We start from the raw sequence: 26,878 nt of genomic DNA, 5'->3' as shown, positions 1-26,878 counted from the left end.
ACAAAATTCTTCAACATATATTTAATCAGAAACAACTGAACATGAGGCAGCGCAGGTGGATTGAATTGTTGAATGATTACGACTTTGAGATTCGTTACCACCCGGGGAAGGCGAATGTGGTAGCCGACACTTTGAGTAGAAAGGATAGAGAACCCATTCGAGAAAAAGCTATGAATATAATAATTCACAATAACCTTACTACTCAAATAAAGGAGGTGCAACAAGAAGTTTTAAAAGAGGGAAATTTAAAGGATGAAATACCATAGGATCGGAGAAGCATCTTAATATTCGGGAAGACGGAACCCGGTATAGGGCTGAAAGAATTTGGGTACCAAAATTTGGAGATATGAGAGAAATGGTACTTAGAGAAGCTCATAAAACCAGATACTCAATACATCCTGGAACGGGGAAGATGTACAAAGATCTCAAGAAATATTTTTGGTGGCCAGGTATGAAAGCCGATGTTGCTAAATACGTAGGGGAATGTTTGATGTGTTCTAAGGTCAAAGCTGAGTATTAGAAACCATCAGGTCCAACAACCCGAAATCCCGGAATGGAAATGGAAAAACATTACCATGGATTTCATCACTAAATTGCCAAGGACTGCAAGTGGTTTTGATACTATTTGGGTAATAGTTGATCGTCTCACCAAATCAGCACACTTCCTGCCAATAAGAGAAGATGATAAGATGGAGAAGTTAGCACGACTGTATTTGAAGGAAGTCGTCTCCAGACATGGAATACCAATCTCTATTATCTCTGATAGGGATGGTAGATTTGTTTCAAGGTTCTGGTAGACGTTGCAACAAGCATTGGGGACTCGTCTAGACATGAGTACTGTATATCATCCACAAACTGATGGGCAGAGTGAAAGGATGATATAAACGCTTGAAGACATGCTACGAGCATGTGTTATTGATTTCGGAAACAGTTGGGATCGACACCTACCATTAGCAGAATTTTCCTACAACAACAGTTATCATTCTAGTATTGAGATGGCGCCGTTTGAGGCACTTTATGGTAGAAAGTGCAGGTCTCCGATTTGTTGGAATGAAGTGGGGGATAGACAGATTACGGGTCCGGAGATAATACAAGAAACTACCGAGAAAATCATCCAAATTCAACAACGATTGAAAACCGCCCAGAGTCGACAAAAGAGCTATGCGGACAGTAAAAGAAAAGATATATAGTTTGAAACTGGAGAAATGGTCATGCTTAAGGTTTCACCTTGGAAAGGCGTTGTTCGATTTGGTAAACGGGGGAAACTAAATCCAAGGTACATTGGACCATTCAAGATTATAGATCGTGTCGGACCAGTAGCTTACCAACTGGAGCTACCTCAACAACTCGAGGCTGTACATAACACTTTCCACGTCTTGAATTTGAAGAAATGTTTTGCTAAAGAAGATCTCACTATTCCGTTGGACGAAATCCAAATCAATGAAAAACTTCAATTCATTGAAGAACCCGTCGAAATAATGGATCGTGAAATTAAGAGACTTAAGCAAAACAAGATACCGATTGTTAAGGTTCGATGGAATGCTCGTAGAGGAGCCGAGTTCACCTGGGAGCGTAAAGATCAGATGAAGACGAAATACCCGCATCTATTTCTAGAAGATTCATCAACACCTTCAACAGCTTAAAATTTCGGGACGAAATTTATTTAACGGGTAGGTACTGTAGTGACCCGAACTTTTCCATGTTTATATATATTAATTGAGATTGATATTTATATGACTAAATGTTTCCAATGTGTTAAGCAATCAAACTTGTTAAGACTTGATTAAATGAAATAAGTTTCATATAGACAATTGATCACCCAAGTTGACCGGCGATTCACGAAAGTTACAAAATTGTAAAAACTACATGTTGTGGTATATATAGACATATATATATATGGTTGACATGAGATTATGATGAGTAATTATCTCACTAAGTATATTAACAATGTGTGATATACATAAGAAATGAGATTACTAAGTTAAGAAACTCGAAATGATATATATAACGATTATCGTTATGATAACGTCTACTAAATATATATGTATCATATTAATATATTGATACACTATATTTAACATGATAAAATGATATTTAAATATATCATTAAGTGTGTTAACAATGAATTACATATGTAAAAACAAGACTACTAACTCAAGAATTACGAAACGAGACTTATATGTAACGATTATCGTTGTAACGATATTTTAATGTATATATCATATTAAGAGATATTCATACATCATAATATCATGATAATATAATAATTTAACATCTCATTTGATATAATAAACATTGGGTTAACAACATTAATTGAGATTGTTAACTTAAAGGTTTCAAAACAACACTTACATGTAACGACTAACGAAGACTTAACGACTCCATTAGAATGTATATACATGTTGTGTTTTGATATGTATTCTTACACTTTTGAAAGACTTCAAGACACATATCAAAGTACTTCTACTTAACAAAAATGCTTACAATTACATCCTCGTTCAGTTTCATCAACAATTCTACTCGTATGCACCCGTATTCGTACTCGTACAATACACAGCTTTTAGATGTATGTACTATTGGTATATACACTCCAATGATCAGCTCTTAGCAGCCCATGTGAGTCACCTAACACATGTGGGAACCATCATTTGGCAACTAACATGAAATATCTCATAAAATTACAAAAATATTAGTAATCATTCATGACTTATTTACATGTAAACAAAATTACACATCCTTTATATCTAATCCATATACCAACGACCAAAAACACCTACAAACCAAAAACATCCTTTATCTCTCAAGTTCTATCTTCAAGTTCTAAGTGTTCTTCATAAATTCCATAAGCATAGTTTCATAAAAATCAAGAATACTTCCAATTTTGCAAGTCTACTTCCAAGCTTTCTAATCCATTCCAAGTAATCATCTAAGATCAAGGAACCTTTGTTATTTACAGTAGGTTATCTTTCTAATTCAAGGTAATATTCATATTCAAACTTTGATTCAATTTCTACAACTATAACAATCTTATATCGAGTGAAAATCTTACTTGAACTGTTTTCGTGTCATGATTCTGCTTCAAGAACTTTCAAGCCATCCAAGGCTCCTTTGAAGCTAGATCCATTTTTCTCATTTCCAGTAGTTTTATACAGAAAACTTGAGGTAGTAATCATGTTCATAACATCATTCGATTCATACATATAAAGCTATCTTATTCGAAGGTTTAAACTTGTAATCACTAGAACATAGTTTAGTTAATTCTAAACTTGTTCGCAAATAAAAGTTAATCCTTCTAACTTGACTTTTAAAATCAACTAAACACATGTTCTATATCTATATTATATGCTAACTTAATGATTTAAAACCTGGAAACACGATGAACACCATAAAATCGGATATACGCCGTCGTAGTGAAACCGGGGGCTGTTTTGGTTTGGATAATTAAAAACTATGATAAACTTTGATTTAAAAGTTGTTCTTCTGGGAAAATGATTTTTCATATGAACATGAAACTATATCCAAAAATCTTGGTTAAACTCAAAGTGAAAGTATGTTTTTCAAAATGGTCATCAAGATGTCGTTCTTTCGACGGAAAAGACTACCTCTTTAGTAATTGACATGTAAATTAAATTTCCAACTATAAACCTATACTTTTTATATTTGGATTCTTAAATTAGAGTTCAATATGAAACCATAGCAATTTGATTCACTCAAAACGGATTTAAAATGAAGAAGTTATGGGTAAAACAAGATTGGATATTTTTGATCTTTTTAGCTACGGAATGATGGGGATATTCTTATATATGCATCTTGTTAATGTCGGTTACCAGGTGTTCACCATATGAATGATTTTTATCTCTATGTATGGGATGTGTATTGAAATATGAAATCTTGTGGTCTATTGTTACGATTTGATATATATAGGTTAAACCTATAACTCACCAACATTTTTGTTGACTTTTAAAGCATGCTTATTCTCAGGTGAATACTAAGAGCTTCCGCTGTTGCATACTAAAATAAGGACAAGATTTGGAGTCCATGTTTGTATGATATTGTGTAAAAACTGCATTCAAGAAACATATGTTGATGTAATATATTTCTATTGTAAACCATTATGTAATGGTCGTGTGTAAACAGTATATTTTAGATTATCATTATTTGATAATCTACGTAATGTTTTTAAAACCTTTATTGATAAAATAAAGGTTATGGTTGTTTTAAAAATGAATGCAGTCTTTGAAAAACGTCTCATATAGAGGTCAAAACCTCGCAACGAAATCAATTAATATGGAACGTTTATAATCAATATGAATGGGACATTTCAACACTAACAAACCAAGTTCAATCAAGTATAGTTCTTTGGCATCTAAATTTAAACTTTAGTTTAATCAAAAGGATATTTGAAATCTTGTTTTTGGCATCTGGTCCACAACCTTATAAAAACTCCAAGATTATTCTTTACACCTTAATGGTCTTAATTGCCTGGAGGACTTATTCGATCACCAACATTAGGTGTTTACTTGAAGCTTAATAAATAACTACACCTTACCTAACGACTGTATCGGTCACCCCAAAATGCCTACTACTCCCCATATAGCCATTCTTATTCCTTTAACTACCCTCCTTTTAATAACTCCCAGACTTATCTTCCTGACCACCAACATCGTATCCGTGTTCATCGTCATCAAGAAGCAAGGGTAAAAGAGGAAAATTGTAAAAATTGAAGTACCCGTTTTCAATTGAAAAAAATCATCTCTTAAAGAAAATCTTCGATCTGGGTTGTGGTCAATCACTCTATATACGCATGAATATATGAAGAATATATTGAAATACATTTTAATCTTAGTTGTAAGGCATGAAGTTTTCTGAAGTTTATATAATTTATATAAATATAAATATATATAAACATATATAAATAAATCAACTATTTAGATATGTATAATAAAAACTTAAATAAGGGATAAATTTGTCATTTACATCATTAAGACAATTCATTAAGTAACTAAAGTAAACATCATCTCATTACTATCGGATTATTCCATATTGCCATCTAAACTCATATATACATCCATACGGATAAAGTGACTTAATTAAAAAAAATGGTAAACAACGTTTTAATTAAGTGACTTAATTAAAAAAATGGTAAACAACGTTTTAATTTGTAGATTTTGATTTTAAAAAATGGAAGTAGGGTTAAGGAGATGTATCTATAGTTAGGGTTGAAAAAAGGATGGGTTGAAAGAGACAAGTGAGGATTGAAAAGACAAAAATACCCATCATGTGCGAGGCACATGTCTAAGGTTAACAATGTGAACCTAACGGTGTTAATTTCTGGGACTATTCGTGTATGATGTTTAAAAACTTGGGACCAACCATGATCGATTTAAACTTAAATTCCCACCTTGATTTATGGTGTAAAAGTTTGGAGACCAACCATGATATTTTTTCTAAAATAAAATAAAAGATACGGAGTATAAATAAACATCTGATCTGATAAAAAGATTAAAAAAAGTAAATAAAAAGCAGTAATAAGTGTAAAAAAAATAAAAATAAAAAAATAAACAAAACTTTGATACTTCCCGTCAAACTGATATCGCACAGGTATAAAAGTAAGTATTTGCAATCCTAGTGTTTGATTTGCCATATATCAATCTATCTATCTATCAATCAGTTATCTATCATTGATCAACTAATCAATCATGTCTCTAAGCCAACCGGCAGGACTGAAGTTCGCCGGAACCGGTACAAAGTCGCTGTCGATGTGGAGGAAGGACGGCGGCGAAGGGAGGATAGTATGGTTGAGATCCGTAAAATTAAGAGAGAGGAAAACTTGCTTAAGAAACTAAAAGTAGTGCCGTCGTCACAACCGCTATCTACCGGTGGTGCTCCTGTTCAAACCTCTACAATTGAGAAAAAGGTCTTGTTAATAGTTCCGTACAGTTGTAGTTATAATTTATATTTATATATGATGATTTGTGTAATTGTAGTGTAGGATTGGATACATATTTGAATGTGCGTATGTGATTATACTATAAATGAATTGAGAAGATGTATAAGGGTTTAATACTTAATACGTAGGTATAAGGTGTTTATTATATTATATATCTGTACACATATATGCATATGAATATGATGATCATAGTTGGTGCAACTCAATCAGTTGAGATTAATGAGATCCTTGGTTTATAGAATTCTGTACAATCGGGTGTATGGAACAGTAACAATGTATCAAAACTCTGCATATTGACAGCTAATTATCACTGCTAAGATGGTATTCTTATTTCCCTGTATTTCTTGTCCTTAGTTTGTAATTTTATCATTAGAGTACAATGAAAAGGCAGCAATTTCATCATCCAATGAATTCCATGAAGAAACAATAGTTGACCACAAACCTTCATTGGAACAACCTGCTAACTCTAAACCCGCATAGTTTGTGTGGATCACTTTTATTACTCTAAGGTATAAGGAATATGGGGACAAGAGAATTTGCCACCTCCACTTTTGCATTAACGCCAAATTAAATGCTTCTAAGCTACCCACTTCTAATCCCCCTTTATCTACTGTTGCTGCCAAATTGAACGCTTTTGCTAGCTTGTTTGGGTAAAGCTTTTTCTTAGCTGCAGTTAAATGTACAATTCTTTTTAGGCTGCGTTAGATTAATAGGTTTGAAGTTATGATATCTAGTGCGTGCGTGCGTGCGCGCGCGTGTGTGTGTGTGTGTGTGTGTGTGTCTGGTATAAGAAGATGTCAATATATGTTAAACAGTTGGCATTTTTCACGTGGAAGGTAAATGTAGATTTTCCTGACGGTATTTTGGTTTTTGAACGGTTGATAGTGATGGTAATTAATGTGCAGTTGGAGTTGGAGAGTTGCTGTAGTATATTCAAATGATCCAATATGCAGCTAGAAGCAACTACACAATTTCGTAAAATTGCTCTCTATAGGTAAATAATGGTTAAAGTCATTGCTCGTGGATATGTTGTGTGTTGCAATTGATCATCTTTAATTCTTTATTGAACTTCTTTGACAGAACGGAGTTCGCCAATTGATGAAGTTATTCAACAACTCAAGGTCATTACTTCCTTCAATCTCGTACAAGGTATGTCCAGTTACCTGGTACAAATGAAGGTTACTTATCGAAAGAAATGTGAAGTCTGTTGATGAGTTGGGTATAGGGTTTACTGTATATGAGTTTACATTTCTAGCCATGATATAGTGTGAGGATGAGATGAGAACGATGCCGTTGTTTTTACTTTTTTTTTTTAATTGACAAATTTACAATTGCCGCTTTTGGGCTCCCTTATTTTCATAAAATCATTTTGATGGTTTAGGTTTTCAATCTGACAGGCTAACTTAGCTTAGACCCTGCTCTCTCCTGGAGTAGCCAGGAAATTGTGGTTCTGTCAACTTGAGCCTGACTCGATCCATTAGTCTAAGCACGGGTTCGGCCTGTAATGCTCGAATCTTTAAATAGAAAATACTTTCTAGTCAAACTTGTATTAGATGATACATATAGTTTAGTAACAAAAATGATCTCATATACATGGTTTATTAGTTTTTTTCCCAAGTCTTTTTCTTTGTTTTTTTTTTTTTTTGGCAAAGACATGATTTCAAGTAGGTTGTTCAATTATAAGATGATTCGTCATATGGAATTAAACAATTTTAACTATTTGTACATTAATAATTTTAAAACAAAAACGACTTCTTTTACATCTTTACGAAAAAAAAGAGGGTCCACTATGGCCTATATTACCATTTCCACTACTAGCACCTTTATTAAATATCAAAAAGTAAAGTCAATTGACAACGAAGAGTCCTGTCTTATCTTTCTTTTAATTCAAAGGTAGTCATCTCCTTTGCTGCTAATCAATCATTTTGAACAATTTCTTTCTTCCTTCAATATTAATCAGTTAATCATTTTAGGTACAAATTTATTACGATGGCTTTCATAAATCTGGATCACCTTAGTATACCATTTGAGCAAATTAAAGAAGCCACCAAAAACTTCACAACTATCATCGGAAAGGGTGGATATGGCCCTGTTTATATGGGACAAATCTCACTCTCCGGTGAAAGGGAACTTACCACCGTTGCTATAAAGCGACTCGATGCTAGAATTTCGGGTCAGGGCCTTAAGGAATTCTTAACAGAGATTCAATTGCTAACTCGTTATAAACATCCTAACCTCATATCCCTTCTTGGTTTCTGCAACCAAGGCCCTGAAAAAGTTCTTATATATGAGTATGCACATCGCGGAAGCCTAGACAAGTACCTACGTACGTCTTCGGATTCAACGTGTCAGCTGACATGGATGCAGCGACTAAATATCTGCGTTGACGCAGCACGTGGTTTAGATCATCTACACAACCACGTTGCAGAACATGAACGAGTAATCCATAGAGACATTAAAAGTGCCAATGTTCTCTTGGATAGTAACTGGAGGGCAATGATAGCAGATTTTGGTCTTTCCAAAATAGGCCGTGCCAACGAAAATGAAACTTTTGTATTCACAGATGTGAGTGGCACAAAGGGTTATGTTGATCCTGCTTACCATCGTTCCGGGATATTGACCAAAGAGTCGGACGTTTATTCATTTGGTGTTGTACTGTTTGAAGTCCTATGTGGCCGTTCGTGCTTCTATATGGATATAGTGAGTAAACAAAGATTATTACCTCAACTCGCTCAGAGCTTGTATAGAGAGGAAACACTTAATCGGATAATAGATCCTACATTGAGTGAGTACATGAACACCAACTCAATGAAAAAGTTTTCACGGATTGCATATCAGTGTCTGCTGGAAGATCGACAAGGGCGCCCATCGATGGATGTGGTATTACTAGAACTTGAGAAAGCCTTAAAACTGCAGGTAATTAAGTGTGTACACATCTAAATTACCATTGCCCATAATGGACTATGATTTCAATTTGGAGCATAGAAAGTTGTCAAATTTGAAAAAGGTTGCAATCAAGGTAAAAAGTGACACCGTGACTTTTATTTATTTATTTATTTTTTTTTTTTTTTGATAATGAGTAAGTTTCACCCCCAGAACATTCTCATTGCAAAACACACCGAGTTATGAATTAAATAGAGTTCTTGACTAGTAAATCATTAAGTCACGAATATTGATTGCTTGTGTGAGGTTTCTAAACTTTCTGTTCCAATTATTTAAGCATTTGTCTCTTGTTTAAATCCTTCTATTATAACTTGTAAAAATGATGATTATCATCCGTCTCTGTTCTTTGCTAAAAGCCATAAAATCAACAATCTTCCTTTTTGTGATTTTAAATTTAGAAAAGATGACAACGCATCTGGAAGTGGTTTTATGCCATCAATATTTTTCGTGGAGTTTTGTTTCATTTTTCATTAACTGTAATATGTTACTCTTTGGCCAATGGCCAAAACGTTGGCCGGAAATCTGATGGCATAAAACCATACGTTGAGCGGTAGTGGAATCAAACGTACAATGGTTGAATTTCTTTTTTCGAAATTTTAGCCGGAATTTTGGAGAAGATGATGAGGTGGCGGCCACGCAATTACATTGATGAGGTGGCGCCTAGGTGGATGTACATTTGGACGGATATTACCTCATTGCAACTTTTTTCAAATTCGACTCCTTTCTATGCTCCGATTTGAAATCAAAATCCTTTACAGGCAACGATAAAAGTGATATTCTCTTTATTGGAAAACTTTGTCTTTTTATATTACCTTTTTGGGCTATTTACCCATTAATATATCATATTTTATGGTATGAAACCATACATACATCTATAGGTAAAATTTAAGAATAAGATGTTTCAACATAGGTAACTAATTTTTATTTTTATTATTGTTTTTTTCGTTTTGAAAAACTTACTTAAGTAATTAATATATGAATATCAGGAGAACACGGATAAAGCCCGTGTATCATTGACAAACCGAGAGATAATGGAGAAGTTATATTCTCATGTGGCATACACTACTAGAAACGACCTTTACACGAATCCCTCTAACGAAGTTCTTGTTAACAGGGGCAATGAGGTACTTACGAAAGCATGCTATACTATGCTATATATTATTTTGTTCTGATAAACATTGCTAAACATGTTGACTAAATTAAAAGATTGTTCCGAGTTCTTTGTGTCCATTTCAAAGAAATAAAAAATGTTTTATCAAATAAATAAATTATGTCACACAAAAGACAACTTATGATTGGTTACACTTTGCAGTTACTATACAGAGGTGATGAGGGTAACATTCATGAGATCCAATCAGAAGTGACTTTATCTCAAGGAAATTGGACACCGATATGTTTGCCTGAATCTTGGTTATCTCTTTATCCTTTTGTGACATTTTTATAGTGTAATTACATCTACATAATTATGCTTAATAATTTACATATTGTGTTCTAGCTTCTAACACGGGCGGATCTACTTTAGGCCCAGTGGTTGCACGGGAGACAACTAAAATACGCGATGTAGTGGATTTTTTTTTTTGGGTTTTTAACTAGTGACACCACTGGATCGTGTATATTCTTTTGAGTGACACTATTGAAATAAGACATCAAGTAGAAATTTTTTGGGGGTTTTAACCTGTGACACTAGTGACTACCACTAGAGTTATATATGTTACTGGCTTCTAATTATATATATGTTAGCACCTTGGTAATTAATCAACAGGTTCTCAACAAATGTCGTGTTAATAATGACTTGTTATGACCACAGGGATGAAGATATTCCCAAGTCAAACCAGGCAGAGTTGAGAGTTCTATCAAACTTAGTTGCTACCAGTCATTGTACAGGAGCGCAAGATAAGAGTTTTTGGGAAAATGTTGGGTTGACTGTCAATATTCTTCTCAGGAAAAAGTCAGATTACAATGACTTGCTGGTTAAGGTATATATGTTACTGAAATGAGTTTTCCTTGATTAACTATGAAATATTGCCTTACAAAATTAAATATGTCCAACCCTGATTTATCACGTTGCCGCTGCAAAATCTGCACATAACAGATGGGTGGGTTGGGTAACTCCATAAGATACGGGTCAAAGCATACCATATCGCTAATGACAACCCTTAGGGTTGTCATTAAGAAGTTTTTCAATGCAAAAATAGTTGTACATTTATAAGTTAAAAGGTAGTTTTTTCCATGAAAATAAGTAGTTATTATAAATTACAATGTACAATTAATTTATGCATACACAAATTTGTTAATGACAACCTTAGGGTTGTCATTAGCATTTTCCTTATTATTATTAAAGCATTATTGATAATAACAAACTAAATTTGTTACAGTAATTTACTTTATTTAGAGCTTATAATAAAACCCTATTTTAGGATGTTGGATGTATTCTAAATACATTTTGGACCTTTTTTTGACCCATTTGGGTTTTGGCAAAATTTATTTGCTGACCAGTCTGATATCAAATACAACCAAATACACAAATTTATGTGTAATTCATATGATGCTGGAAACACTTAATCTGAAATGTTTGTTAACCGGATCACATAAAACATCGAAAACACCACTTAATCTTAATATTTGTTTAGTTTTTTCTGTATCTATTTCTTTCTTTACCTAGTTCCTGATTAGATGGCACCTGTCACGAATGTCTTGCTTTTACAGAGTTTCTCAGATATAAAGAAGTCGTTGGATAACAATGGAGGACGGTTTGGAGATTCATATATCAGGCATTGTATTACTATAATGGAGCTATATAAAGAGGTTATACTCTCAACCAAAGCTATGATACATGTATTACTCTTATTCGTGGTTATATCTCAGTCTTGATGTACAAAAGTATAATATCAGAAACAAAATCGAACATCAAGAATTTTATCCTCAATCGGCGGTGTAGATTCATTAATTTAATCAAATTTTGATTTTTACAATTACAATGTCTGAAACTACTACTACGAACTCTCAAACTTTTACTTGTTAGAACTTAAACTAGTGATGTAAATTGTAGTGTTTAACCTATCTTGTAAGTTAATTGTATGCTCCATCCCCTAATTTCATTAAGTATTTGATCACCAATTCCCTCTCCCAATCCGTTGTAATCCTTCTACCTTAATACATTGTGGACATTGTTATTGATACTGAATCTGTTATCATCATCATAATCATCATCTTCACATATATCTTATTGCTCACATACGGTTTAGAAGATCATAGCGCGAATTCACCATTTATTGATTTACATTACTCACTAAACTCTGTTCTTAAACTCAATTGGTATCTAGTTGATACTACGTATACCAGTGTTGTAAAAAACCCGATTACTCGCCGATTAATCACCGATTAATCATTTTTATGAGCAATCCGTTCCGATTTGTAAAAATCCGTTTAATTAAACGGTCACCTTCAATTGATGGGTCAAAATCGAATTTGGTAATCAAAGTCGGTCAAAGTTAAAAATGGTTAACATTTTAACGTGAATTTATACTAGAACTTTATAGTTTTTGAGTAAAATGAATAATTTTAGACAATTATATTAAAGTTTATTTTTATATTTATAATTATTTCCTATATTTACACATATAATTTTTAAAATTTAATTGTAAAAAGTACAATCCGATTAATCCCCGATTGATCTCAGAATTACCGATTAATCCTTCTAAAGTCCCGACCAATTAATCCCCGAATAGCGAATTTTGCAACCTTGACGTATACTACCGAAATAACCAATTGTATACTTAATTAATACTGACAAATTGGGCCTTCAATCTTCCACTTCACATCTTCGGTCCTCTAACTTTAGCTCCAGGTGTCCTTATTTACCTTAATGTTAAAGTTAACACACGGTAACAACTAAATTCAACACAAATCATACTCCAAATTGAGATTGTACATATTTATATATTTCAACACTTTGTTATTTGTAGGTTACTGGTTGTGATGAAGATGCATCGGGGAGACTTTTATATGAATCTGTTGCCTGCATTAGAATCATAATATCTGGTGTAGCACAAGGTCTGAAAGCTTCCATGGCTATCAAACATGCTGAGGTAGCAAAAAACACTCTTAAAGAGATATTGGATCAAGCTAAAGCATCAGGTGTCATAGACGCTTTGCTTTCTTGCTTAGTGACTTGTGGTGCAAGTCTCATGTCTGGCTCCTCAAATTTGTTACGTGCTGCTTGTGAAGCATGTGAGGCTATTTGGTCACTAATAGATGCTTTTGAGATTCAATCAATAAAAGAAAATGCACCTGTATTTCCACTAAGCTCAATGTATACCCGTTCTTCAGAAATGAATAACATTAAAGGAGATGAAGGTGGACCATTGACGGGTACAGATTCTGAAAAAATAATAGAAGCAGTGACAGAAGCATTCCTCAGGTCCGAAGCTATACGAGTTGCTATCTTCTATTGTCTTCGCCAGTGCTTGGTCACCTCATGGTCTTCTGTAATTCAGGTGATAATTTAGGCTTTCTAAGTAAAGTTAATTTTAGTGGTTTAAGGGTTAGATAATTGCTCAATATATATGGTATGTGTCAAAATGAGTTAGGTGAAACCCGAAACACTTTTCTTTTTGTTTGAAAAATATATTATTATCTAATGTGTCAAATATGAGTAAATGGATTCAATTCACCAATTACAAATCAATTAAGTTATTGATCATGGATTACCTGAGAAGTGGAATATTTTCTTGTTTCAGATAATTTTAAGGTGTTGCATGCATAATGATTCGGTTGCAAGAGTTTTATGTGGTCTCTCTAGTTTCTCCTCAGTGGTTGGTGGATGTGGTGATAATACAATCATTTATGAGGTTTTTTCAATATTATCTCTTTGTGCTTCATTCGATAGACATCCACAACAACAAAACACAAACAACCTGAAAATTAAAGTATCTGATCCAAGTGATTTGGTTCTCCATGCGTGCCTTTTATTAGCCTCGGTTGCACAATCCATAGATGATCGGTCTAAAGGATATACTGCAGTTATTATGCTTACATCCTCACCTGAAACGCAGCAGTCACGCCTTTCTGACCTGGCCCACCATTACTCTTTGTGTGACGGAAAACAGAATTTTCGACCCCATTGTATGTCCGCCATGCTGGCACTTGGATACATGTGCTCCCTTGAATGTAATGAGTCCGTTGCAACATCAATTCTTGAAATAGCCGTTCCTTTGATCCCACCGAGTGTCACACTCTGTGATTATCTCAGGATGTCAATAACAACAACAGGCGCTCAAGGTGGCAAAGTCACGCTCTCATACTGGCACGGAATCAGAGATGGGTGCGCGGTTTTGTTGTATTTCAGATTACTTTGGGGTGGGCCTTTGGCTATTCACGACTTGGGTGGCTTTAATATCCATCAAAGTCTTATTGATATGTTAGGAAACAATCAGCAACATTCAGATGAAATTGGACTCTCACCTCTTGGAGTTGTGTGGACAGTTGATTCATTAATCTGTTGTCTTAAAGGAGGCAGTTCAGTTTTTCGCCAGGTGTTCCTTACAAGTGAAAGTGTAAAAATTATGTGTGATTTAATATCTGATGTCCATCTTAAGCTTTTACGATATTGGGTTGGACCCGGTGGACGGAAAATTGGAGTCAAAGATACGGTTGATCAAGTGGTTTATCTTTTGAGGTTTCCATTTTTGGCTTCTGAGAAGAGTATTGAACTTGGAGACATGGACTCTTCAAGTAGGAAGGATATGGTTATAGAAATAAAAGCAAGCATGGGCAAGTATATTCAAATACTTATAGAGGTGTGTATGTGTATTTACATACATTTTTGTCTCTATAGTTTTTATCATACTTGTTTGAAAATAATTCGGTCGGGTACTAGATAGTTGAGTTGTAATTATTACATCTTCAAAAAAAGCCCACATGCAAAGAAAAATTGCAGGTGTTCCAAGTTTTGCATGATCTCTTTCACAGATTTTGGATATAATTAATGCTTCTAAATCTTCAGGGATGCATGGGTGTGTGGTTTTTTTATGTTTCAGATTATATTGGGGTGGGCCTTTAGCTATTCATGTTTCACAAATTTTGCAGATAATTAATGTTATTAAATCTCTAGGTAGGACTTCCTGGGCAAATAATCAAGTGTTTGGAACATTTGGAGTCAAAGGATACTGAAGAACCTCTTTCCCTACTAGCCTTGATGGTAGATCATCGGTCAGTGGTTGTCGAACTTGTTGGGAAAGGACTCTTGAATCCAATTTTAATGAAAAGGTTACTTGATGATTCATCACCAACTCAAGTCAAGTTAAAACTTCTGCAAATAGTTTCTGGAGTAGCCATAATGGACAAGGTCGGTACTTGCTATTGTATTTGATGAAGTCCCAATCTTCTTCTATATTAGTATAGGCCTGCTTACACATGGTTACACATCATGTAATAAGATAAACTATTAATTTAGTGCCTCCCCCCGTGAAGAAGCTATATTTGCTGTAAGATGCCTGTGTGTTTTCAACTAGTTATTCTGCAACAATAAATTAATTTATCATATACACTGGATGAGCACTTCCATGACATTGTTTACTTTGTATAGATTTCCTGTATGACACTCTTCAGTGAATATTTCTATGAAGACCTGAGGAGATGTATACATCAACTTGCAAAACTGCTGCTTTCACCAGAGACTGATAACATAACGAAGTGGAATGTTGCTGCTTGTCTTGACAATCTTTCTTACTACTCGGATAAACTTACTGAAGATATGATCTTTGAAGGAGCAATGGAGGTAGTAGGTGTACATACTATCATCTTTCATTTATACATATCTGATACAAAAACTTTCATGTATAGTACCACCTTTGACTATCTGGTTTGACATGTATGTTTTTTACGTGGTGGTCCCTGCAGGCTCTGTTAAAGGTAGTTGCAGATTACTCTGTTGTTGCACTCGACCCAAACAGGATTGATGACGACAAAGAGTCACCTCTAGATTTCACTCTTCGGGCATTAGCTACAATGTGTAAACATCAACCTTGTAGACAGTTCATCCGTTCATCACATGTGTACCCAGCCATAGGAGAACTACGCGATTCACCCGTCGAAGACATTGCCAGCTACTCAACTCTCATTTTCAACCGAGCCTCTGAAGAGACCTAAAACTTGTCAAGTGATGTACAACTTTCATTTAATACTTTCAGGTTGTCAAAACAGGACTCTTAATAACCAGCGTCTCATTTTTACTGCTCTTAATAATTACATAATACTGTGATAATTATTGTTGGAAACATAAAAACTTAAAAGAAAAAGATGATGAGTTGCGAGATGGTAAGGTAAGAGTGTTGGTTTCATTCGGTTCTGTTGTTTATGATAAATGCAAACATATATTGATCCATCATCCATTACATTACATATAATTTAATAACAAAATAATTTCACATAACACGGCTTATAATTCTTTTTCTTTGTTTTTTTTGCAAACACATGATTTTGAAGTAGCTAGTTTTAAATCATAAGATGACTCATCATATGGAATTAAATAATTTCCACTATCTGTACATTAATATTAATAATGTAAAACTAAAAACTTCGTCTTCTTTTGATAATAACGAAATAAAGAGGGTCCACTATGGCCTATATTATGTTTATGAAAGTCCAGATGTACCACATTTAAACACTTTCATATGTACCACATTTAAACATTTCCGAGTCCATTTTGCCGGCACTCAAGGTTTGACTGTTGAGAAGTAGGTAGCTTAATTATTAAGGATTAAACAAAGATTACAATTTCCACTACTAGCTAGCACCTTAATTAAAAATTATCAAAAAGTAAAGTCACTTATTTTCATTAGACATCAAATCAAATAGTCCTGTCTTTATCTTTCTTTTTGATTCATAGGTAGTCATCTCCTTTTCCAACAATTTTTTTTTCTTAATTTCTTCCTTCACCATTAATCTTTTTAACATTTTACTTACCCATGACGATGGAATTTAAAGACTTGGAGCACCTTAGCATACCATTTCAACTTATCAAAGAAGCCACCGAAAACTTCACAACTATTATCGGAAAGGGTGGATATGGCCCCGTTTATAAGGGACAAATCTCACTCTCCGGTCAAAGGGAACTAACCACTGTTGCTATAAAGCGACTTGATACTAAAATTTCTGGTCAGGGCCTTAAAGAATTCTTAACAGAGATTCGATTGCTAACTCGTTATAAACATCCAAACCTCATATCCCTTCTCGGTTTTTGCAACCAAGGCCCTGAAAAAGTTCTTATCTACGAGTACGCACATCGCGGTAGCCTAGACAAGTATCTACGTACGTCTCTGGATTCAACGTGTCAGCTGACATGGATGCAGCGACTAAATATTTGTGTCGACGCAGCACGTGGATTAGATCATCTACACAACCACGTTGCAGAACACGAACGAGTTATCCACCGAGACATTAAAAGTGCTAATGTTCTCCTCGATAACAATTGGAAAGCAATGATAGCAGATTTTGGTCTTTCTAGAATAGGCCGTGCCAACGAAAATGACACGTTTATCTACACGAACGTGGTTGGCACAGCTGGCTATGTTGATCCTGCTTACAAATGTTCCGGGATATTGACCAAAGAGTCGGACGTTTATTCGTTCGGGGTGGTACTGTTTGAAGTCCTATGTGGTCGTTCTTGCTTCTATATGGATAGAGTAAGTAAACAACGATTATTACCTCAACTGGCTCAGAGCATGTATAGAGAGGAAACACTAAATCGGATAATTGATCCTATTTTGAGTGAGTACATGAGCACCGACTCCATGAAAAAGTTTTCACGTATTGCATATCAGTGTCTGTTGGGAGATCGACAAGGACGCCCTTCGATGGATGTGGTATTACAACAACTTGAAAAAGCTTTAAAACTGCAGGTAAACTTAGACGTGATTTGAATTATATATTTTCACGTCTCAATTTGTATATCATCATTTTTTATGGTATATATGAAACCATAAATACACATAAAGGTAAATTTTGAGAATTAGATGCTTCAACATACAGTATTTAACAAGTTAATGTATTAATATATGAATCTCAGGAGGATGTGGATAAAACCCGTCTATCGTTGACGAATCGAAAAATGAAGGAGAAGTTAGATTCTCATGTGGCATACACTAATAGAGACGACCTTTACACGAATCCCTCTAAGGAAGTTCTTGTCAACAAGGAAAATGTGGTACGTACCGGTTTCTTGTTAACTTTATAAACCCCACCCAATACAAACCGGTTTTAAAATCGGTTTCTAAAGTGTTAAAAATCGGTTTCTAAAGCAGTTTTTTGTAGTAGTGTACTTCCAAAATCATACGTACTATACTATGCTATTAATTATTTTGTTCTGATAAACATTGCTAAACACTTTGACTAGATAAATGATTCAATTTCAAAGAAAAAAAATTGTTTATCAAATAAATTATACGGAGTACTACACCAATGACAATTAATTAATGATTGGTTATACTTTGCAGTTACTATATAAAGGCGATGAGGGTAACATTCATGAGATCCAATCAGAAGTGACTTTATCTCGACGAAATTGGATACCCATATGTTTGCCTGAATCTTGGTTATCTCTTTACCCTTATATGTGACATGTTAATATTTATAGCGTAATAACATCTACATAATTAAGCTTAAATGCATAATAATGTACTTACGATGTATTCTATTACTTTTCGACAAAATATGAGATGATTGGAGTGGAAAAGGGTTAATATATATATATAAATGATTATTGTATCCCTGCTACTCTATTACTTTTTCGACCTGTTTCACATACTGTACTTCGTATCCCCATAGTTGCAGTTGCAAGAATGCAAGCGACCTAGTTGCAGTTGCAAGTGACTATAGGCCTATAACCATCCAAAATATCCATGAAATATTTTATATTAATATATCAGTGTATTTTTATTTTTTATGTTTAATATATATATCAGTGTATATCTATATGTATGTCAATATTACTCGTCAGTTAAGATATACTCCGTTTTAAGATATAAGAAGCTTTACTTGTTATTTATTTTTTATTAAAAATTATAAATTATTATTATTAACAACTTCATATTACAATAATAATAATATATTAGTTTTCTTTATTTTACTTTCCTCTCAACTCCTGAATACAATGACATATATCAACACACATTCATTTCTATCACTATTCTCTCCTTCCTATTCATTCCCATTTCTTTTCACTTAAAAAAAAGTCTAGAACACAACGTTAATGCTTTAGCTACGATATCTGGAAATGAGGCGGATAGTTTGTGTTGTTTGTGTAAAAACGCTGAATTGATGCTTTTGAACTTTAATATTTGTAGTTTGTATAATTGTTACAACTTTCAGTATACGTTTATTTATTTTAGTGTTGTTTGATGTTTATTATTGTTGGTGTTATATGTTGTTAGCTTCTATAAAATGGTATGAAACAGGTTTCCCAAACGCCCAGAATTAGAATCCTACTTCCTGGTTTAGCTATCTTTAGCGGCGAGGGTTGCCGCAAAAGAAATCTGATACCATGAATTGTTAGATGCATATACTCGTCGCAAATAAGTCGGCGCATTTGTTTTGCCGGGAACGGCCGGCGTCATCATGTCGTCACAAAACAATCGCCACAATAGATAATTTCCCTTTTCTTTTTTATTTATCTTAATAAATGTGGGTCCCACTTATGTTCGCCGCAAAAGACTTTAGGTGGCAAACATACGGTGACGAGGTATAATGCGACGAGTAGTCGCCGCAAAAGATTTAGTGCGGCGAGATCCCCCTTTTAATGCGGCGAGGAAACTCACCACAAAAGAGGGAATTTCCTGCAGTGTTGGTCAATATTTGTGCAAATTATTCAAGCATAGGACTTTATTCTCTGATGACATCTTTGTAAATCTCAAAAGCTCTTGAATATTTAAGTGTTTGAGATTTGACTCGCTTAAACTTCCAATTATTATATCTAATTACTTATGTAGATAATCAGCAGATTCCCAACCCATTTTCTGTTAATTAATAACGACTTGTTATGATCACAGGGATGAAGATGTACCCAAGTCAAACCAGGCCGAGCTGAGAGTTCTTTCAAACTTAGTTGCTACTAGTCATTGTACAGGAGCGCAAGATAAGAGTTTTTGGGAAAATGTTGGGTTGACTGTCAACATTCTTCTTAGGAAAAAGTCAGATTACAATGACTTGCTCATTCAGGTATGTTACTGAAATGAGTCTTTTCTGATTAGTAACTTAAATGAGCCCAACCCTGCTTTACCACATACCCAGTGCAAAATATGTGGTTACAATTAATTCTAGAGATGGGTGGCTTGGGTTCATAATTGTTTAAATTATCTGCTAGCGTAAACAATTTATCATTATCTATATTTTGTAAATCAACTGTGTCGTTGACAACTCAATAAATCATGTTACATAATTAATCATAAAAAAACTAGAACAATAATAGAGATCTTTCGGTTAAGCACACAATCAAAAATATGAAGCAAATATTGTTTATACAGTTTTCTAGCATAAACAATTTAGCATAATCTAAATAATTTAGCAATAATAGATTTGCCATTAACAATTTATTATTATTATTATTATTATTATTATTATTATTATTATTATTATTATTATTATTATTATTATTACTACTACTACTACTACTACTACTACTACTACTACTACTACTACTACTACTACTACTACTACTACTACTACTACTACTATTATTATTATTATTATTATTATTATTATTATTATTATTATTATTATTATTTTTATGATTATTATTATTATTATTATTATTATTATTATTATTATTATTATTATTATTATTATTATTATTATTATTATTATTATTATTCCTAAGAGTGAAAAATGCTAATGACAACCCTAACATTAAAAAATTTAAACATGTATGATTTCATTGTACATTTTCAATAACTACCTACTTCTATGAAAAAAACTACTCTTTAACTTACAAATGTACAACTCTTTTTGCATTAAAAAACTTCTTAATGACAACGCTAAGGGTTGTCATTAGCATTTCCCTTATTATTATTATTATTATTATTATTATTATTATTATTATTATTATTATTATTATTATTATTATTATTATTATTATTATTATTATTATTTCACGGGCATCCATATCTCTAATCAACTTGCCTTGATCGAATTTATCAGTTTACTATAGCATGGCATAAGAAATGATTCAAATTTGAACAACTGTAAATAAGTGTAACTAGAATTGGAAACTGGCTTCATTTAAGGTCTTTATATATAGTTATTGGCTAACGCGCTTGCCACTAATGTCTAGTTTTACATCTTAGCATCTTTATTTCTTTCTTTACCCGGCGCTCGTCACTAATGTCTAGTTTTACAGAGTTTCGCAGATATAAAGAAGTCATTGGATAACAATGGAAGTCGGTTTGGAGATTCATATATCAGGCATTGGGTTGCTATGATGGAGCTTTATAAAGAGGTTATACTCTCAACCAAAGATATAATATAATAATATGTATAAATTTTTTAGCTGTTACACCTCAAACTTAGGTTTGTGTAGGTTACTCGTTGCGCTGAAGATGCATCCGGGAGACTTGTATATGAATCTGTCGCCTGCATTAGAATTATAATAACTAGTGTTGCACAAGGTCTGAAAGCTTCCATGGCCATCAAACATGTTGAGATGGTGACAAACACTCTTAGAGATATATTGGATAATGCTAAAGCTTTCGGTGTCATAGATGATTTGCTTTCTTGCTTAGTGACTTGTGGTACAAGTCTCATGTCTGGCTCCTCAAATTTATTACGTGCTGCTTGTGAAGCATGTGAGGCTATTTGGTCACTAATAGATGCTTTTGAGATTCAATGTACAAAAGAAAATGCACCCGTGTTCCCATTAAGTTCAATGCATTCACACTCTTTAGATCAGATTAACATTAAAAGAGATGAATGTGAATCATTCATTGGTAAAGATTATGAAGAGATAGTTGAAACAGTCACACAAGCATTCCTCGGGTCCGAAGCTGTACGGCTTGCTATGTTCTATTGTCTTCGACAGCGCTTGGTCTTCTCATGGTCTTCTGTAATTAAGGTGATAATTTAAGTTTATATGTAGCATTAATCCTAGAGATTAAGGGTTTTAGATAATTGCTCAATATGGTATGTGTCAAAATGGATCAAGGTTAACTTGAAACACTTTTTTTTTTTTTTTTTTTTTTGAAGAATATATCTAAATCTAATGTGTCAAATATGAGTAAATGGGTCCAATTTACCAGTTAAAATTTAATTAAGTAATTCATCATGGATCACCTAAGAAGTGGTATAATTTCTTGTTTCAGATAATATTAAGGTGTTGCCTGCATAATGATTCAGTTGCTGGAGTTTTATGTGGCCTCTCTAGTTCCTCCTCAATCGTAGGTGGAGGTGGTGAAAATACAATCATTTCAGAGGTTTTTTCAATAATAAATCTATGTGCTTCATTCGATAGAGATCCTCAACAACAAGACACAAACAACCTGAAAAGTAAAGTATCCGATCTAAGTGACTTGATTCTCCAGTCGTGCCTTTTTGTAGCTTCAGTAGCACAATCCATAAATGATCCGCCTAAAGGATATACTGCAGTTATTATGCTTACATCTTCCCCTGAAATGCAACAGTCACGCCTCTCTGACCTAGCCCACCATTACTCCACGTGTAATGGACTACAAAATTTTCATCCCCATTCAATGTCTGCCATGCTGGCACTTGCATACATGTGCTCCCTTGAATATAATGAGTCTGTTGCAACATCAATTCGTGAAATAGTCGTTCCTTTGATCCCAAAGAGTGCCACACTTTGTGATTATCTCAAGATGTCAAAAACAGACCCTCAAGGAACCGGTAAAAATATGCTTTCATACTGGCACGGGATCAGGGATGGGTGCACACTTTTGTTGTGTATCAGATTATATTGGGGTGGGCCTTTAGCTTTTCAGGACATGGGTGGCAGTGAAATCCTAAAATGTCTTATTAATCTGTTAGGAAACAAGTATCCAGATGAAATTGGACTCTCACCTCTTGGGGTTCAGTGGACAATTTTTTCATTAATGCAGTGTTTCCAAGGTGGCATTTCAGTTATTCGCCAAGTTTTGGTTTCAAGTGAATATGTACAAGTTTTATGTGATTTAATATCTGATATCCATCTTAAGCTTTTACGGTGTTGGGGTGGAACTGGTGGAGGGAAAAACGAAGTAACAAAAACAGTTGATTTTGTACTTAATCTTTTGGGGTTTCCATTTCTGACTTCAAAGGAAAGTCTTGTTCGAGACATGGGGAAGTATATTCAAATTATTTTGGAGGTATATATTATATATATTTTTATTTTTAAGTTATTTCATGTCTTGGTCTAGGTGTATCGTCGGTCGTTCCTGGTTTCGCTGGTCCTGTTTTTCTAGTTGTTCACGAGAAGTCAAAGCGCGCTTGTGGTCGTTGTTCTTATCTGAATTTATTATCAATAATATTCACCGGGTAAAACCCTTTCCCAATACCATAAAACCTCAACTCTAAACCGTTCGTGTTAAAAGCTTAATCTAAACCCTAAATCTAAACCATAAACCATAAACCCTAAAATCTAAACCCTAATTTCAAAACCCCAAACATTGTTTTTCATCCGTCATTAGTCATTTTTCATTAGTTCTGGTCATACATCGATGTATGTTAATGTGCGTTATCATACTTAAGATGTATGATAACTTGTATTTATATAAAATATTTTTTTTATATTCTTAACAGTAAGAATTAATTCCAGAAATTAAAAAAAAAAATCTGAAATATAAATTCTAACTTAAAAGATATAAAAAAAAAATCAAATTTATTTATCTGCAAAATGGATGCTTAGCTCTGGATTTTCTCCATATATATATATATATATATATATATATATATATATATATATATATATATATATATATATATATATATATATATGTTACATATTTATCTCTTCAGTTTATCATACTTGAAAATTTGTTATATGAAATATAACTAGGAAGTTGTAACAAATTATGTTATCAAAAACGCCCCACATGAAAAGAAAATTTGCAGGTGTTGGTGCAAGTTTTAGTTTCTGTGTTTCGCAATTTTGCAAATAATGAATGCTTCTAAATCTTCAGGTAGGACTTCCTGGGCAAATAATCAATTGTTTGGAACATTTGGAGTCAAAGAATACTGAAGACGTTCTTCTCCTTCTATCCAAAATGGTGGACCATCGGTCTTTGGCTGTTGAACTTGTTGGGAAAGGTCTCTTAAATCCAAATTTAATGAAAAGATTACTTGATGATTCATCACCAACTCAAGTCAAGATAAAAGTTCTGGAAATAGTTTCTAGGGTAGCCGAAATGGATGAGGTCAGTACGTACTTGATATATACAAGTCCCAATCTTTTTATGTACTCCATATTAGTTGCTAGGCTTGTATTAAAAATGATATGATAAGAGAAAAGTTTAAATAAAACAGTTTAGTCAATTCAAAATTTCCTCTGTGTTCCAGAAACTCACGGTTTGGTATCCACTTTCTTTCACCCTCTTGTTGAATGTACATAACCCCTAAATACGATTTCAAACCAAGGAATTGAATCACTGCTCAAAGGTCTTATTCGAGTAAAAAAAATTTATAAATGAGATTCCATATAGTGCAATTCCTAGTAGTCTAGTAGCGTATATATTGTAGAAACATAAATAGGCATATCCATGTTAACTTGTTAAGTTTATTTTGCTTTTAATATCACCATTATCATTATTACTATTATTATTATGTGTTAATAAACGAACATGTGGACGCAGGAGTTTTATAAGTATATAGATGGAGCAGATATTTTACAACACTTGAAAGCCTTCCTAACTCATGAAGATCCAATTCTGCGTTCCTGGACGTTGCAGGCTATAGGAGAAATGTGCTCTCATAGCTCCTACTTTTATAGCTTGTTGGTAAGTATTGCTAGATGATTCCATATTCTGCAACATTGATGCGTGTTTCACTCTATCTATTTCCTGATTACTTGATTCTCGTTATATTATAGGCAAAACACAACGTCATTGGTCTGTTGGGCAGTCGGTTAATGGATAAGGACACTAATGCTGTGTATGCTGTAAGATGTCTTTGTGTTTTCAACTAGTAGTTATACTGCAACAATATATTTTTATTTTTATTTATATATATATATATATATATATATATATATATATATATATATATATATATATATATATATATATATATAATGGATGAGTGCTTATGTGTCATTATTTATTTAACAGATTTTCGGGACAGCATGTAATAGTGATTTGTTTCATGAAGAACTAAGGATATGTATACCCCAACTTGCAGAAATGCTGATTTCAGCAGATACAACAGACATAGAAAAGGAATATATTTCTGGTTGTCTTCTCTTTCTTTCTGTCCACTCCGATAAACTTATTGAAGATATGATCTCCAAAGGAGCAGTGAATGTATAGTACCTATATATCATCTTCAATTTATTTATAAATAAATATATCTGATACAAACACTTCATGTAGTACCACTTTTGACATTCAAACTTTATATACTATCTGTGATGTATATCTTTTTTTATATGGTTCTTGCAGGCTTTGTTAAAGGTGGTGGCAGATTACTCAATTGTTGCACTGGAGCCAAGCAGGACATATGCTATTAATGAGTCACTTCTACAAATGAGTCTTATGGCATTAGCTGAAATGTGTAATCATCAACCTTGTAGAAAGATCACCCGCTCATCAGACGTGTACCAGGTTATTAAAAAACTACGTCACTTCCCAGAAGAAGACATAGCCAACATGGCTATTGACATTGTAAACACGTCCGAGGAATTTTTTTATTAGTAACATTATGAAATGCATTGAAACTGTACGTTTGGTTTTAAAAGAAGCTCTTTAGCATTACTAGCTCCTATAATCAATATACATATCCATCCTCTCAAATTATGTATCATAAATTAATCAATTTAGGTGGGGAATAGAAGAAAAACCTGGAATGAAGGTTAGCGTGATTCTTAGATTTAAGCTGACATCGTGATTTGGAATGTTAAACGCAATGAAACAGTGAGTTTGTTTACGATGGTGATGGTGATGGTGATGGTGATGGTGATGGTGAAGATAAAAGTATGATGCAGTATGTTTATATGTATATAATGTATAATAACATGGATGCTAGACTAATAAGATGAATAATCAAAATCAAACCACAACAAATTGTCAAGATTGAATTAGATCAATGGTTTTACAAGGTTAGGGAATTTGGTAATTTGGGGAAAATGAGAAAGGAAGACTAGGGTTCCAAGTGTTGAATGTCTAAACTTATTTTGAGGTGGAAAATGCATATTTATAGTCTATGTATTTTGTGCATATTAGTGGATAAATTGGGCAAACTGGTAAATAAAAAACTAAACAAAACTTTGATACTTTCCGTCAAACTGATTTCGCACAAGTATAAAGTATTTGCAATCCTAGTGTTTGATTTGCCATAAATCCATCTATCTATCAGTCATCTATCATTGATCAATTAATTAATCATGTCTCTAAGGCCAACCAAGTTCGCCGAACCGGTACAAAGTCGCTGTCGATCCGGATGAAGGACGGCGGCGAAGGGAGGATAGTATGGTTGAGATCCGTAAAATTAAGAGAGAGGAAAACTTGCTTAAGAAACTAAAAGTAGTGCCGTCGTCACAACCGCTATCTACCGGTGGTGCTCCTGTTCAAACCTCTACAATTGAGAAAAAGGTCTTGTTAATAGTTCCGTACAGTTGTAGTTATAATTTATATTTATATATGATGATTTGTGTAATTGTAGTGTAGGATTGGATACATATTTGAATGTGCGTATGTAATTATACTATAAATGAATTGAGAAGATGTATTAGGGTTTAGTAGGTAGTTATCTTCTCGTTCTTTCTGCCCACTCCGACCCACTCCGACAAACTTA

The 26,878-nt window shown here is 33.7% G+C and overlaps 3 protein-coding genes across 8 annotated transcripts; all 3 read left to right on the top strand.

The window, feature by feature from the left end:
* The first annotated feature begins 5,686 nt into the window (after nucleotides 1-5,686).
* LOC139859254 (putative receptor-like protein kinase At5g39000) lies at nucleotides 5,687-10,337 on the top strand. Its single transcript, XM_071848048.1, has 6 exons — nucleotides 5,687-5,917; nucleotides 6,856-6,944; nucleotides 7,031-7,099; nucleotides 7,924-8,866; nucleotides 9,880-10,017; nucleotides 10,206-10,337. Exons 4-6 carry the CDS (start codon nucleotides 7,940-7,942, stop codon nucleotides 10,335-10,337), a joined length of 1,197 nt encoding a protein of 398 aa, XP_071704149.1. The 5' UTR covers nucleotides 5,687-5,917; nucleotides 6,856-6,944; nucleotides 7,031-7,099; nucleotides 7,924-7,939.
* Nucleotides 8,813-16,289, top strand: LOC139857390 (serine/threonine-protein kinase TIO-like). 5 transcript variants are annotated; one of them, XM_071846140.1, is made up of 10 exons: nucleotides 8,813-8,866; nucleotides 9,880-10,017; nucleotides 10,206-10,303; nucleotides 10,701-10,869; nucleotides 11,610-11,698; nucleotides 12,859-13,389; nucleotides 13,633-14,691; nucleotides 15,006-15,239; nucleotides 15,480-15,674; nucleotides 15,794-16,289. In XM_071846140.1, the coding sequence occupies exons 5-10, from the start codon at nucleotides 11,681-11,683 to the stop codon at nucleotides 16,040-16,042; spliced, it is 2,286 nt and encodes a 761-aa protein (XP_071702241.1). In that variant the 5' UTR covers nucleotides 8,813-8,866; nucleotides 9,880-10,017; nucleotides 10,206-10,303; nucleotides 10,701-10,869; nucleotides 11,610-11,680; the 3' UTR covers nucleotides 16,043-16,289. The 5 variants fall into 5 exon arrangements, with proteins under 5 accessions (XP_071702241.1, XP_071702240.1, XP_071702238.1 ...); XM_071846139.1 differs by having other exon boundaries at nucleotides 11,602-11,698; nucleotides 15,480-15,671; XM_071846137.1 differs by having other exon boundaries at nucleotides 11,602-11,698.
* Nucleotides 16,290-16,854: 565 nt separating this feature from the next.
* Nucleotides 16,855-25,872, top strand: LOC139857210 (serine/threonine-protein kinase TIO-like). 2 transcript variants are annotated; one of them, XM_071845949.1, is made up of 12 exons: nucleotides 16,855-17,793; nucleotides 17,961-18,098; nucleotides 18,388-18,485; nucleotides 19,939-20,107; nucleotides 21,285-21,383; nucleotides 21,465-21,995; nucleotides 22,243-23,241; nucleotides 24,055-24,288; nucleotides 24,724-24,867; nucleotides 24,960-25,028; nucleotides 25,198-25,389; nucleotides 25,528-25,872. In XM_071845949.1, exons 1-12 carry the CDS (start codon nucleotides 16,861-16,863, stop codon nucleotides 25,777-25,779), a joined length of 3,858 nt encoding a protein of 1,285 aa, XP_071702050.1. In that variant the 5' UTR covers nucleotides 16,855-16,860; the 3' UTR covers nucleotides 25,780-25,872. The 2 variants fall into 2 exon arrangements, with proteins under 2 accessions (XP_071702050.1, XP_071702051.1); XM_071845950.1 differs by lacking the exon at nucleotides 25,528-25,872 and having other exon boundaries at nucleotides 25,268-25,324.
* The last annotated feature ends 1,006 nt before the right edge of the window (nucleotides 25,873-26,878 follow it).

The sequence above is a fragment of the Rutidosis leptorrhynchoides genome, chromosome 7 (genome assembly GCF_046630445.1).
Source record: "Rutidosis leptorrhynchoides isolate AG116_Rl617_1_P2 chromosome 7, CSIRO_AGI_Rlap_v1, whole genome shotgun sequence".
Lineage (NCBI taxonomy): Eukaryota > Viridiplantae > Streptophyta > Magnoliopsida > Asterales > Asteraceae > Rutidosis > Rutidosis leptorrhynchoides.
This window is presented reverse-complemented; position numbering and strand designations above follow the sequence as displayed.

Excerpts from the sequence above, each read along its gene's own strand:
- LOC139857210 (XM_071845949.1), top strand. The coding sequence starts at position 16,861 with ATGACGATGGAATTTAAAGACTTGGAGCACCTTAGCATACCATTTCAA. Across the intron at positions 24,289-24,723 it reads GGGTAGCCGAAATGGATGAG|GAGTTTTATAAGTATATAGA; the intron begins GTCAGTACGTAC and ends ATGTGGACGCAG. Across the intron at positions 25,029-25,197 it reads ACACTAATGCTGTGTATGCT|ATTTTCGGGACAGCATGTAA; the intron begins GTAAGATGTCTT and ends TTTATTTAACAG.
- LOC139859254 (XM_071848048.1), top strand. The coding sequence starts at position 7,940 with ATGGCTTTCATAAATCTGGATCACCTTAGTATACCATTTGAGCAAATT. Across the intron at positions 8,867-9,879 it reads AGAAAGCCTTAAAACTGCAG|GAGAACACGGATAAAGCCCG; the intron begins GTAATTAAGTGT and ends TATGAATATCAG. Across the intron at positions 10,018-10,205 it reads TTGTTAACAGGGGCAATGAG|TTACTATACAGAGGTGATGA; the intron begins GTACTTACGAAA and ends TACACTTTGCAG.
- LOC139857390 (XM_071846137.1), top strand. Across the intron at positions 11,699-12,858 it reads TAATGGAGCTATATAAAGAG|GTTACTGGTTGTGATGAAGA; the intron begins GTTATACTCTCA and ends TGTTATTTGTAG. Across the intron at positions 15,240-15,479 it reads GAGTAGCCATAATGGACAAG|ATTTCCTGTATGACACTCTT; the intron begins GTCGGTACTTGC and ends TACTTTGTATAG.